The following is a 12,097-nucleotide window of genomic DNA, read 5'->3' as shown; positions in this document are numbered from 1 at the left end:
GACGAACCATGCATATCCCTTATGCGAACTCGGGTCCATCGGTCGGACGCCTCGCGTGGAAAGGTAGCGGAGATCTCTGGGCGAGTTGACCTCCAATACGAAGACGGGTCTGCGAAAACAACCGCGAACACCACAGGAAGTCTGCAGATTCGCGCGAACGGAGCAAGCAAAGCTGGGGGACGACAGGGAAGACGGTGTCCGGAGAAGCTGCGCGTTCAAAAGCTTGCTATACGATCCAAGGAAGTCGGCGTCGAACGGATTGGCGGGAACACCTTCGAAGTGGCCCGCCACTTGGGCCGCCAGGCGATTCGGCAACAGGGCATACCGAACACAGGCCGCATGCGCAGAGGAGAACGGGCGAACGCACGATTAGCACAGAGAATCAGATGTAGTCGTTCATCACATTCGCAAGACAGCGTATGAAGCAGAGTGGGGAGTGTGTCATTTCCGAGCATGCATGACCGAGAGCAGATTATACGAACGTACTACACAACACGCGACACGAGACGATGAGATGAGAGAGCTATATGCGCAACCGAACACGACGTGGATGTGATGATGCTGAGAACCGACATTAAACACTGAGCATGATACTTTTTTCTTCGCTTCCGCGCCCACAGCCCGCTCAGAAGCCCATGCCTCCCATACCACCCATGCCGCCCATGCCACCCGCAGGCGGTGCCGGCTTCTCCTCCGGTGCCTCGACGATGCACGCCTCGCTCGTCGTCAGCAGGCTCGCGACACCCGCGGCGTCGACAAGTGCGGTCCGGACGACCTTGAGCGGGTCGACGATGCCTGCTTTGATCATGTCCACCCACTCACCCTTGCTCGCGTCGTAGCCCCACGCGAACTTGTCTTCCGCGCCGTACAGCTGCACCATCGTGCCAACAAGCACGGAGCTCTCCTCGCCCGCGTTCTTCAGGATCGTCCGCGCCGGGTGGGACAGCGCCCGCTTGATGATCGACACGCCCAGGTCCTGATCAAAGTTCGCCGTCGGGATCAGCTTCACGTCCGGCGACGACACTGCCTGCGAACCAGGCGCCTTGCTCGCGAGCGCGAGGGACGCCTTCAGGAGCGCGACACCACCGCCGGGGAGGATGCCCTCCTCGACAGCTGCGCGTGTCGCGTTGAGCGCATCGTCGTACCGGTCCTTCTTCTCGCTAACCTCGACCTCGGACGAACCGCCGACCTTGATGACCGCAACACCGCCCGAGAGCTTCGCGAGGCGCTCCTGGAGCTTCGTGCGGTCGTACTCGCTCGTTGTCGAGTCCGCAATCAGCGCGCGGATCTGCTCGCAGCGTTGCTGGATCGCGTCCTTGGAGCCCTCACCGTTAAGGACGATCGTATCTTCCTTGGTGATGGTGATCGAGCCGGACGAGCCGAGCATGTCGGGCGTGAGCTGCTCGAGCTTCATGTCGAGCTCGTTCGTAACGACCTGGCCGCCGGTGAGGATAGCAAGGTCACCGAGGATGGACTTGCGGTTGTCGCCGAAGCCGGGGGCCTTGACGGCACAGACCTGCACCTGGCCACGGAGCTTGTTGACGAGACACGCGGCGAGGGCCTCACCGTCGACGTCCTCCGCGATGATAAGCAGCGGGCGACGCGCCTGGACAGCAGCCTCGAGGGCCGGAAGGATGTCCTGGAGGCGGCTGATCTTAGACTCGCTGAGGAGAACGAGGGGCTTCTCGAAGTCGGCCTTCTGGGACTTGACGTCGGTGACGAAGTAAGGAGAGATGAAGCCGCGGTCGAAACGCATGCCCTCCGTGATCTCAATCTCGTCGTCGATGGTGCGGCCCTCCTTGACGGTGATAACACCCTCCTTGCCGACCTTCTCCATGGCCTGGGCGATGAGGTTGCCGACGTGGGCATCGCCGTTAGCGGAGATGGTCGCAACCTGAGCAATCTCGGCGGTGGTGGTGATGGTCTTTGCGTGGGAGGAGAGGAACTCGACGACACGGTCGACGGCGGCCTGGGAGCCGCGGCGGAGGTCCATAGGGTTGCACCCAGCGGCGACGTTCTTGACACCCTCCGCGTAGATGGCGCGCGCGAGGACGGTGGCGGTGGTCGTGCCATCACCAGCCATCTCGTTCGTCTTGGACGCGACGTCCTGGACGAGGCTGCGAGGCGGGGTCAGCGGGACGCTGAGAAGGAAGGCGCGGAGCCGACTCACCGAGCGCCGAGGTTCTCAAACTTGTCTTTGAGCTGTATCGACTTTGCGACCGTGACACCATCTGCGGGTATGTGAGCACGGGCACGGTAGAGGCAAGGTAAGGCGACATACCCTTGGTAATCTTCGGGCCGCCGAACGACTGCTCGATGATGACGTTGCGACCTGCAGAGACGGTGAGCGTGTCACTTCCGGCCAGCTGGCGAGGCTACGTACCCTTGGGACCGAGGGTGACGCTGACGGCGTCCGCGAGCACGTCGACGCCCTTGAGAATGCTAGCGCGACCTTCGTTCGAGAACTTGATCTCCTTGTGCGCGCCGCGAGCCAGCGAAGGCTTGGCCGCCTTTGCGGCGGCGCGGCGGAGCGCAGCAGAGGACGTCTGAGAGAAGTGGTGCATTGCTTTCCACACGCAGAACGATGAGCAGGGCGGCGGCGGGGACGGGGGCGACAGCGAGCAGGAGGACGGTGAGAGAACGCGGTCGACGTCGGCCAGCACTTTTTGAGCAATTTGTCACGGAACAGTCTAGAATCACGCAGTAACGTCCCTCGTCACATCACGGTCTCGCCACGTCACGCCCGACTCAGGCCGACGCTCTCACCGACGCCGCCATCCTCGCCGCCCCTGCTCATGGACAACGCCGTCGAGCGCGAACATCGGTCGTCGTCAATGCATCCGTCTAGTCTTGTTTTGCCGTCTGAAATGAGTTACGCTACTCCTGCGATACCCCGGCCATCCTGGCTCGCGAGTGCACTCGTCTGCACTTTCCGACAAGTTGCTCAGGCCAGTCAGTCCGAAGAATGTGCAGCGAGAGCGTAATGAGGTTGCGTAGGTATGCGCACGCTATGCATTGAGTCGCTCACCGCGGAAACTTAGTTAGGCAAACCGCGGCTGCTCCTTGTCAACAGAGTAACAGTCGTCGGAGACGTCCTTACGCTCGCCGACGCCGCGATCTCCAGCAACATCATCGCCATAGGGCAGCACTAGTGCGTTTCCCATCCCGTCATACTTTTGTCTGTCTCGGAGTCGCTATTGCTCGCCGGCTCTTAAGATGCTGCACCGCGGTCTGCGGTCTGTCTGTCATGTTCCTTCTCGCTGCGTCTACTGTATCCGTGGATGACCATTAAACGCTTCGTTCGTCGTATTGCGATATGGTTATTGCGGACGCACGTCGATGTATCGAGCCCCTGCACTTCCGTCGAGATGTTCCGCGCAGGCGGTGTCAATGATTGTCCTTGCACGGTTCGATCTATCGGTCAAGACGCAAGGTGACTGCTGGACACCTAGGACTTCGTTGCGCTGCATGGACACTTCCTCTGGAAAACATGACCCCGCCGCGAGCGAAGTCGGGGCTGGGATGTGTTGGGACTTTCTACTACACCCCGACGATCCGGGCTGCAGGATGCAGTCGTGTTCCGCCGTGCGAAGTTTGTACCGGTACGCCCGAGTACATCTCACTTCGGTAAGTGCATCTGTCACAGGGTGCAGCTCAGCATAATCCGCATTCAGTTATCCTGAAAGTATTGTAAAGATGTGCATAAGTCGGTAAGGATATATGAGGGCATAATAGCATAAATATATCTTAATCGAGATCATAGTAAGTGGCTGCGAGACATAGTGAACGAAGTTTAATCAAAGTGTGACCAGCCGTCACACGAAAGCTTCAGCATAACTGCAGTATGCGTTATTGTAAAGATATTGTAACATCACCATAACTGACTTCACCTTACGGTGATAGGACCGTGAAGCTATCAGAACAAAGTGAGGTGGCATTGTCGTGAAGGTATTGTGACCTAAGCATATATTCATCTGCAACTTAAAGTGAACATATCGTGAAGCTATCCAAGTAAAGTGAGGCCGCATTATCGTGAAGAAACTCTTACGTAAGCCTATTTTCAGGTCGAGATCATATCGTAAAGATATCCTGATGCTCTAATGTCCAACACCGTACGTCAGTAGTGGTAGGGCCGGGGCTCGACCAGTTCCCTTACCCGGGTAAGGGTTTGCGTGGTTTGTGCAGGTCATGGTCGGTCGCGTATGGGGTGGGCAGATGGGCGAGCGAGCAGGCAAACACGCTCGCTAGTAGTGATGCTCATGGCCGGGCTCGTGAGCCCGAGCCCGGCCCAGCCGAGCCCGACCCAGCCGCTAAAAGCCCGGCCCAAGCCGTCAGAAGCCCAGCGAGAGGGCCCGGCTTTCAAATGTTAAAGCCTGAGCCCGGCCCATTGAGCCCGGGCTTATAGTACCAAATATGGTTCGCTGAGTCAGCAGAGTGGCGCAGCAAACTGCACGACGCGCGGCCCCTGGCCGCCCCAAGCAGCCCCAAGCCCCTTCGCAATTCCCGGTCATCATCTCACCGGACGCCTAAACATTTTGCTCGCCTGCGTTATCGCCAACACCATGCGGCCCGCGACCCCGACTCCTCGACATCTCGCTCGACGATGCCACCAATCGGCGGCACGAGATTCAAGATGACTCAAACTTCAGTCCGACTTGGCGCACTCATCACTGACCGACGTAGCCATCGTCGATTCGTTTATGCACTACGAATAAAGGATGCATGAGCCGTGTACTGTCCAGTTCGTAGCTAAGTACAACATTTGTACTGTAATCTGTTTGATCCTCTGTTGAAAGCTAGAAAATGATAATGTTTATTCGTGCCGCTAGAAACAGATGGCCACCGCCTTGTGCCTGTTATGGGTGTGCACCCGTGAATGGCCCATCACATGTGCGGTTGCTCGGAATTGCCTCTACTAGGCATAGATTGGACTAAGTGGTGTTGGCTAATAGTCGGTGAGCTCAAATTTAAGATCTGGCAGGTGCAGAACTCGCTCCAGAGTTCCCCATCCCTGCCACGACGACTCGCTTGCTGCCCGCCATGAGTCTACATGGCAGCGGCGGAAGCCTCCGACAATGGCAGCCCACAACTCGTCGGCCGCGCCAGGCTTTTCTCGCCCCGAGTACACTTGACGCGATAGCCTTCTGCTTCCCATCATGGCTCGCTTCCTGTCTCGTGCTTTCTCTCCTGCCCTTAGCTCTCTTATCCCTCGCTTTCCAGCACCTGCAACCCAAGCTGCACATTCGCATGGGCTCTGAATGCGACATCGCTTTGACGGTCACCACGATGTACATTTATATATCTTCGGCTGTCTTCGTCTACGGTGAGTGGCTGCCACTGGCTGATTATGGAGAAACTTGACTTACATCCCACGAATATAGTGTCACATCGCTTCCCAGCATGGCTCTGTTTCCATCGGCTCATATCATCCTCGAGGCGGACAATTCGCCATCGCTCGCATGTATCGAACATGCGTTGCGATCGTTTCCGCCGCCTCACGAGCTACCACCCGTACACAATTTTATCATGGGAACAGACTCGACATCAGGGTGCGCCGGAGTGCAAGGGCCAAAGTCCATACCATTGCGTACGTCTCCGTGATTGCGTCCGAGTCCTAGTATACTTGCTCAAACTTGCATACTTATTAATGTGCAGTTGTCTCGGACGACAACACGGTCGCCGACGTCTGGCTTTCGCTTCGCCAGCGTGGTGTCATACCATCAACATTCAACACGACGCACTACATCACGGGGTCAGGGCAACATCGATTCGCAACACTGATGCACCATCAAAGTCTTGGGAGCCTCGGACTACGGTCCATGTCGCATCTGACACTTCAACTTCGTGTTCGAGGCGGAGGAGGTAGGCTAACACTCTTATCCATCCGAGAGTTCAAGCGGTGCTGATGCTGGCTGCACTGTAGACACTCCTGATCCTGCTGCCACAGACGAAGGCCGAGCACGGCGCGTTGGCCGGCCAAGTCACCGAGCAAGAGATCCAGACAATGCTGAACAGCCTACGACACGTGGCGCACGGTCGGACGTGAATGTGGCTAGCGAGCCTTCTCAGAGCAAGACGGCTGGGAAAGGCAAAGAGAAAGATACAGGCAAGTCAACACGAGATTCATTGTAATGCTGCTACCTAACCGCAGTCTGCGTCATCGCGCCACAGGGACACCTTTCAGTGAACATGCATCACGGACGGTCATTGAGATTGATGATGACGAGTCAGACTCTCCGCGTGCCCCAGGATCTCGAAAACCGGCGGGGAAGCGAACTCGAAGAGCAGAAAGCTCCGACTCAGAGGATAGTGACTCAGGCGGTGGACGGACAATTGCCCGGCGGCCCAAAAAGCGAGGTATGTACTTACTACTCCGTGCGCATGTTGAGGATCTCAAACTGAGTTGGTTGTGTGGTGCCACGGTATTCGCAGTCCGTCGCGATTCGGCAAGGGAGGGTTCCCAGAATCTACTCGGCGCACACGAGCCTGACGATGGAGGCGCAGTCGACGGAGACGGCATGCTCAAGGACCTTGAGCATATCAAGCCTGTCGCGGCATCCGCGAAGGCAACCAGAGCGGACAAGACAGCCGATGTCAACACATTCTTCAGGAAGGCATATGACCGGAAGAGCCCTAAGGATGGCCAACTTCAGAAGGTTCGCGATTGCGAACTATGCAAGTAAGTCTCATTGAATGTGTAGTCATTCGGAACGAACCTTACGTCCGTCACATTCACCAGAACAAAGCATATTGGCGACTACACGTTTGTACAGGACGTGTCTACATTGCGGCGACACCTGGCTGCACATCATAAGGTAATGTGAAGCCAGTGATCACTGGAACACTTCGGTCCGACTCGGAGTCCTACTAACACACACTTATTCAAGGCAAAATATTACAAGTGGTGCGACAGGAATGACTGCGAATCCAAGCTCGAGGACGACGTTAAAGCGAGAGCTGCAGCTGCGGCCGAGTCGCAGAAACAGACAACACTCGATGGACATGTGCACAGCGGGCCTCCTGTCGATCCTGTGGTTCCATACTCTGATAGTGCGTTCAAAAGCGCAGCAATTGAGTGGCTTGTTGCCACTGATCAAGTACGGCACAATATGTCTCTCCCCTCCTTTTCGAGTGCTTATCTTGTTGCGTGCTACAGCCTATCGGCGCGTTCGAGCATCCAGCTTTCATTAATATGATCAATCTCGCCTCCCGTGCGAAGGGCGCCGTCACTCTGCCGAAACGTGCAGCTACTCGACAAGAAATCCTCGCCCAATTTCATCAATATCTTCGTGACTTGAAGAAACGATTCGCGGTACGTTGTATCCATGATATGTTGAACAGTCCGAGTCTGGCTACTGAGTCGAACATGCTCTATGCCAGGGGAAGACGGTGAACGGACGGATCTGCTTGACGTGTGATGCATGGCAAGCGAGCAACGTAGACGGCTACTTCGCGGTGACTGCTCACTGGGTCGAAGAGCGGTCTGACAACGATTGGATACTGGAATCCGCTCTCATAGGTTTCGTGCGCATGAATGAGTCTCACAGTGGCAAGCGGCTCGGTCAAGCCTTATTCAAAATTGCGACGAGGGTAGGGATCACTGATCGTGTAGGTACATGCATAACGAGTGAGCTGTACATCCACTAACTACTGAGTGTTGCACAGATCTTCATGGTGACATGCGACAACGCAAGTTCAAACCTCAGAATGATGAAGGAGTTTGCCATTGTCCTCGAGAAGAACCACCCTGACGTGAAGTTTGACGCTGCACGCCGTCGTATAGGATGTCTCGCACACATCATCAACCTCACAACGCAAGCGGTGATCGCGTGTCACAGCAAGTCGCCACATTACGACCCGCATAAGCCCGAGGCGCACATACCGGAGACGATGGTCGCAGTACGTGATGAAATCGGATTAGTCCGAGCTGTATCCGTAAAAGTATGTGAATTATGTGGTGTGTCCGAACCGAGACTGAACTCTACTTGCAGGAACGTTCATCGAGTCAAAGGAAGCAACACTTTCGCGACATACAGGCACATTCGGGCATTGAACCAACAAATATCAAAACACTTGTCGTCGACATGAAGGTACGATGGTCTTCGACCTATGTTATGCTCAACCGAGCATATAGGTTGCGCATGGTGGGTCACACTCGGAACTCAATCCGTCATATATTAATGCAGTTATCAACAGTTCATCCGACAGTTTATGATCGAGCTTTCACGCAAGGCATCAGATGCTCTCACCGCATCCAAGCTCCTCGCACTTATCCCATCTTCTGAGGAGTGGACTCGTGTGAAGACGTTCCAACGGGTTTTGCGTGTAAGTTCACTCTCGACGATTCTAAGTTGTTGCGACTTACGTCTCATGCTCAATGATCCGGGCCCTAGATTGCGGATCAGTGCCAGCAGTGATTTTCCTCCGAGCACAGCCCATCCCTACACCTCGCACTGCCCGCCCTCAAAGACTTGCATACTCAATGGACAGCATTACTCGACAACATGAACTACGAGTTTTTCTGGCCTGCAATTCAGGCGGGACTCAACAAGATAGCTGAGTACTACGACAAGACCGGCGACAACGACGCCTATGTACTTTCTATTGGTGCGTGTACATGCTATCAAACCAGACAATCGACTGACAAAAACGGAGGTCAGTCCTTGAGCCATCAAAGCGTCTCGCTCACTTCAAACAACACTGGAAAGACGAACCGGAGCTCTGTGAGTCGGCTGAAGAGCTCACGAAAGAGGTTGTGAGTAGACGGCGGCATTCGGAGTTCTATCTCGGTGTCTAGGTCACTGATAAAGCTCTGTCTAGTTCAAGGCACGTTACGAACAGACCAAGGGCTCTGCCGGGCGCAGTTCCTCGGCGTCGGGTACCGTCTTCTGCATTTAAATCGGATTAAGTTTGAATCAATATTGTATTTTAGATCAACTTAAAGGCCATACACATTTAACCCAATCCTGTGCTAAGCTATGGCTTAGCCAGTTGCTTGGCCAAGCAGGATCAGTACAGCTAATCCATACAGGTTTAACCATGGATTATCCATTGTTCATCCATTGCTTAGACTTTTTGCTTAGCCAAGGACAATCAGTACAGCTAATCCATACACACTTAACCATAGATTAGCCATAGTTTATCCATTGCTGAGACTTGCTGAGAAACTGCTTAGCCAATTAATTACCCATATAGGATCAATGAAGCTAATCCTCAGAGGATTAATCTTGGCTAAGTAACATCTGACCCATGTCTAATCATTTCCTAACCATAGATTAGCCATGCTTAGCCATAACTTAGGCAATAGATTCACAAGTAGTTGAGGCTAAGTAGGTTTGAGATGAACACTAATCTTCATTAAGTCATGCTCAATCCATGTCTAATCCCCTGCTGATCAATGCTAAATCATGACTTGAGTATTTTTGATCCAGTTCCAATCCAATGTAACCCATGTGAATGTTCATAATCCTATGCTAATCTATGTACTAAGACAAAATATACCAGTCCTAATCCTGTCTCAAGACAGTGCTTAACAATGCTCATGTGTCTTAAACCAAATCCCAATCTATTGCTAATCCTGTTCATGACAGTATGGCTTAGTGCTAACTACTTCAAAGTCAATCCTAAGTCAAAACATTATCCATTGCTAATCCTGTCTATGACAGTCTCAGTTAATGCTAATACACTACAAAGTCAATTGTGAGTTGCAGCATAATCCACCACTCAATCAATATTAAGTCAGTTTAAAGTTCAACTCAATCCACTCTTAAGTCACACAGAGACAATTCCACCAATCCCTAATCCATTACCAAACTGATCCTAAGAACATGCTGAGCCACTACTAATCAACCATGAAGACATGCTAAGCCACTACTGATCAACCACGAAGACATGCTAAGCCAGTACAAATCAACCAAGAAGAAACACTCTGAGTACATACTAAGCCATAAGGAATCAGTCACGAAGACAGTAGATTACTTCCCAATGCCATAGCTGAGCCATCGTAAGTCACTCGATTAGCTCGCCAGTAATCCTCGATTAGCTCGCGACTAATCCAGCTGTCACCCCTCGCATCCACACGATCGTCGCATCAACGCACTCGAGGATCTCGGAAAACAATCCCTGTGCGGAGCAATAAACATTAATACACAATAAATGACCGCGCGACCGTACTGCGCACATGCCACGGCCACAAACCACCAGATGCGGTCACTGAGCGAATGACAACGCAGGAGCACCGGCAGTAGACCCGTCGAAGCATGCATAGGTCGAGACGGAACTCGACTCACCTAGATACTGCCATCGCCCACGCCCCGCCCCCTCAGCCTCCTACAACGCATTGCTGTAGATACCTGACAGAAGAAGACCAGTGAGCTCGACGTACAAAGCACGCAGTCAGACAGGGTGCGTGTCGACGCGTAAATATCAATGTGGCGAGCATTAGCGCTGCGCATGGAGCTTCAACGAAGCTCGGTGTTGACGACGACGCTTGCGGGATGGGGGGTAGGACGGCGACGACGATAGCGGGATGGGGGGTAGGACGGCGACGACGATAGCGGGGTGGCGGGTAGGACGGCGACGTCGATAGCGGGGTGGCGGGTAGAGAAGAGGAAGCACATTGACGAAGCATACATAGTACGTACTCACCTAGCATCGCCATCCTTCGCATCCACCCTACCGCACCACGACTTCTCCTTCTCCCTACTCCTTCTCCTTCCCCTTCCCCTGGCCGGTGTCAGCTGGCGTGGATGTACTTGAGGACTGGAGGGAATGAACATGAGTCGGTGCCCGCATCATTAATTGGAACTTACAATCGAGTAGTCCCACTTCTCTGCGGCATCCTTTCGTGTAGTCCCGAAAACGTCCGCGCATTGGACGCTTAGCTTGTTGAACATATTCACTTTCCTCAGCGCATACGCTCTCGCCCCATCGGACAACCCTGCCTTCGCCGAGACCTGTTCCCAAGCTCTAGACATGTTCTTGAAACCGAGGATCGTCCTCTTGAACTCGGCATGAAGCTTGTTGATTTCCTCGTTCACTCGCTTCACCTCCGCCCGAGCGCGGAACCATTGTACCCGGTCGACTAGCGAGTTGTTAGTACTAGCAATTGGGATAGACGAACCACTCGCCTTCGAGTTCCCATGCTTCCGCATCGTCTTCGGTCGTCCACGGGGGGATGACCGTCCAGATCCATGCCCGTTCTTCGCGGCTGTCCCCTTGCTGTCGCGGCTTGCGCCAATTCTTACTCTTGAGGTCCGTTTCCATGTTGATCGCCTGTAGGACGTCCTCCGCAATGCCATCGCTCAATGCAATGAGGCGGTCGCGGTTGTAATTGTAGAGCCCGGCCAGCATGCGCGTGCGTGCGGTCGCGTTGGACACCTGCTTTTGAGAGCGAGTGTTGTCTTTCTGACCACGCGCGTGCTTTTGTTTGTCCTCGAGGAATGCGCCCTGGTGATTGATAGACTCTTTGACTGCAGCGAGAAGGTCGTACGCACGGCCATGTCGAACACGGCGTTCGAAGACCGCCTGCGCCTCCAGGCCGAGCGTGTTGCGCTCAGCTGCCGAGAAGTCGGATGGGAGGGCGAGAGGCTCGTCTTCAGGCCGACCGCTACCCCCGTCGTCGTCGTCGTCGTCGTGATCGTCGTCATCGCCGTCGTCGCCGTCGACGTCTGGGAAGTTGATGTGAGGCATGAGCGAGCTCTGAAGGTCGCGCCACTTCTCCAATTCACGACGTAGCACACGTCGCTCGGTGCCGACTCCAGCGACCCCCGAGTCGTCCTCCACCAGTTCGGCATGGCCTCTTAACGCCTTCTTGAGTTTCGTACGAAGTTCGTACCTGCAGACGGCGTCAATCCAGCTCCTTATTGGGATGTACGTAGACTTACTGTCGCTTCTCAAGATCCAGTGCCTTAATGAAGAAGTTTGTCGTCCCCTGTGGTACCTTGTCTGCTGCTGCGGCCGCGAACTTCCCCTTGGGTGTGATTTCCATCTTCGCGAGGTCTTCATACACCTTCCCTGCGCTTGGAACTGAATGGGCGTGAGTACGACGTTTCGTCATAATGTATATTACCAAGTTTGGACGTACCTTTACTTTCAT

General features: G+C 54.3%; 2 protein-coding genes across 2 annotated transcripts; both read right to left on the bottom strand.

The window, feature by feature from the left end:
• Nucleotides 1-625: 625 nt before the first annotated feature.
• Nucleotides 626-2,564, bottom strand: B0H18DRAFT_877841 (chaperonin Cpn60/TCP-1 family; the record flags this gene model as incomplete). The annotated part of the gene is made up of 4 exons (XM_048040584.1): nucleotides 626-2,117; nucleotides 2,171-2,231; nucleotides 2,282-2,332; nucleotides 2,384-2,564. The coding sequence occupies 4 exons, from the start codon at nucleotides 2,562-2,564 to the stop codon at nucleotides 626-628; spliced, it is 1,785 nt and encodes a 594-aa protein (XP_047892545.1).
• Nucleotides 2,565-10,796: 8,232 nt separating this feature from the next.
• On the bottom strand, nucleotides 10,797-11,691 carry B0H18DRAFT_877822 (uncharacterized protein; the record flags this gene model as incomplete). The annotated part of the gene is made up of 2 exons (XM_048040583.1): nucleotides 10,797-11,144; nucleotides 11,182-11,691. The coding sequence occupies 2 exons, from the start codon at nucleotides 11,689-11,691 to the stop codon at nucleotides 10,797-10,799; spliced, it is 858 nt and encodes a 285-aa protein (XP_047892544.1).
• Between the last annotated feature and the right edge of the window lie 406 nt (nucleotides 11,692-12,097).

This window comes from Fomitopsis serialis, assembly GCF_022376445.1.
Source record: "Fomitopsis serialis strain Sig1Antser10 chromosome Unknown B0H18scaffold_40, whole genome shotgun sequence".
NCBI classification, from domain to species: domain Eukaryota; kingdom Fungi; phylum Basidiomycota; class Agaricomycetes; order Polyporales; family Fomitopsidaceae; genus Fomitopsis; species Fomitopsis serialis.
This window is presented reverse-complemented; position numbering and strand designations above follow the sequence as displayed.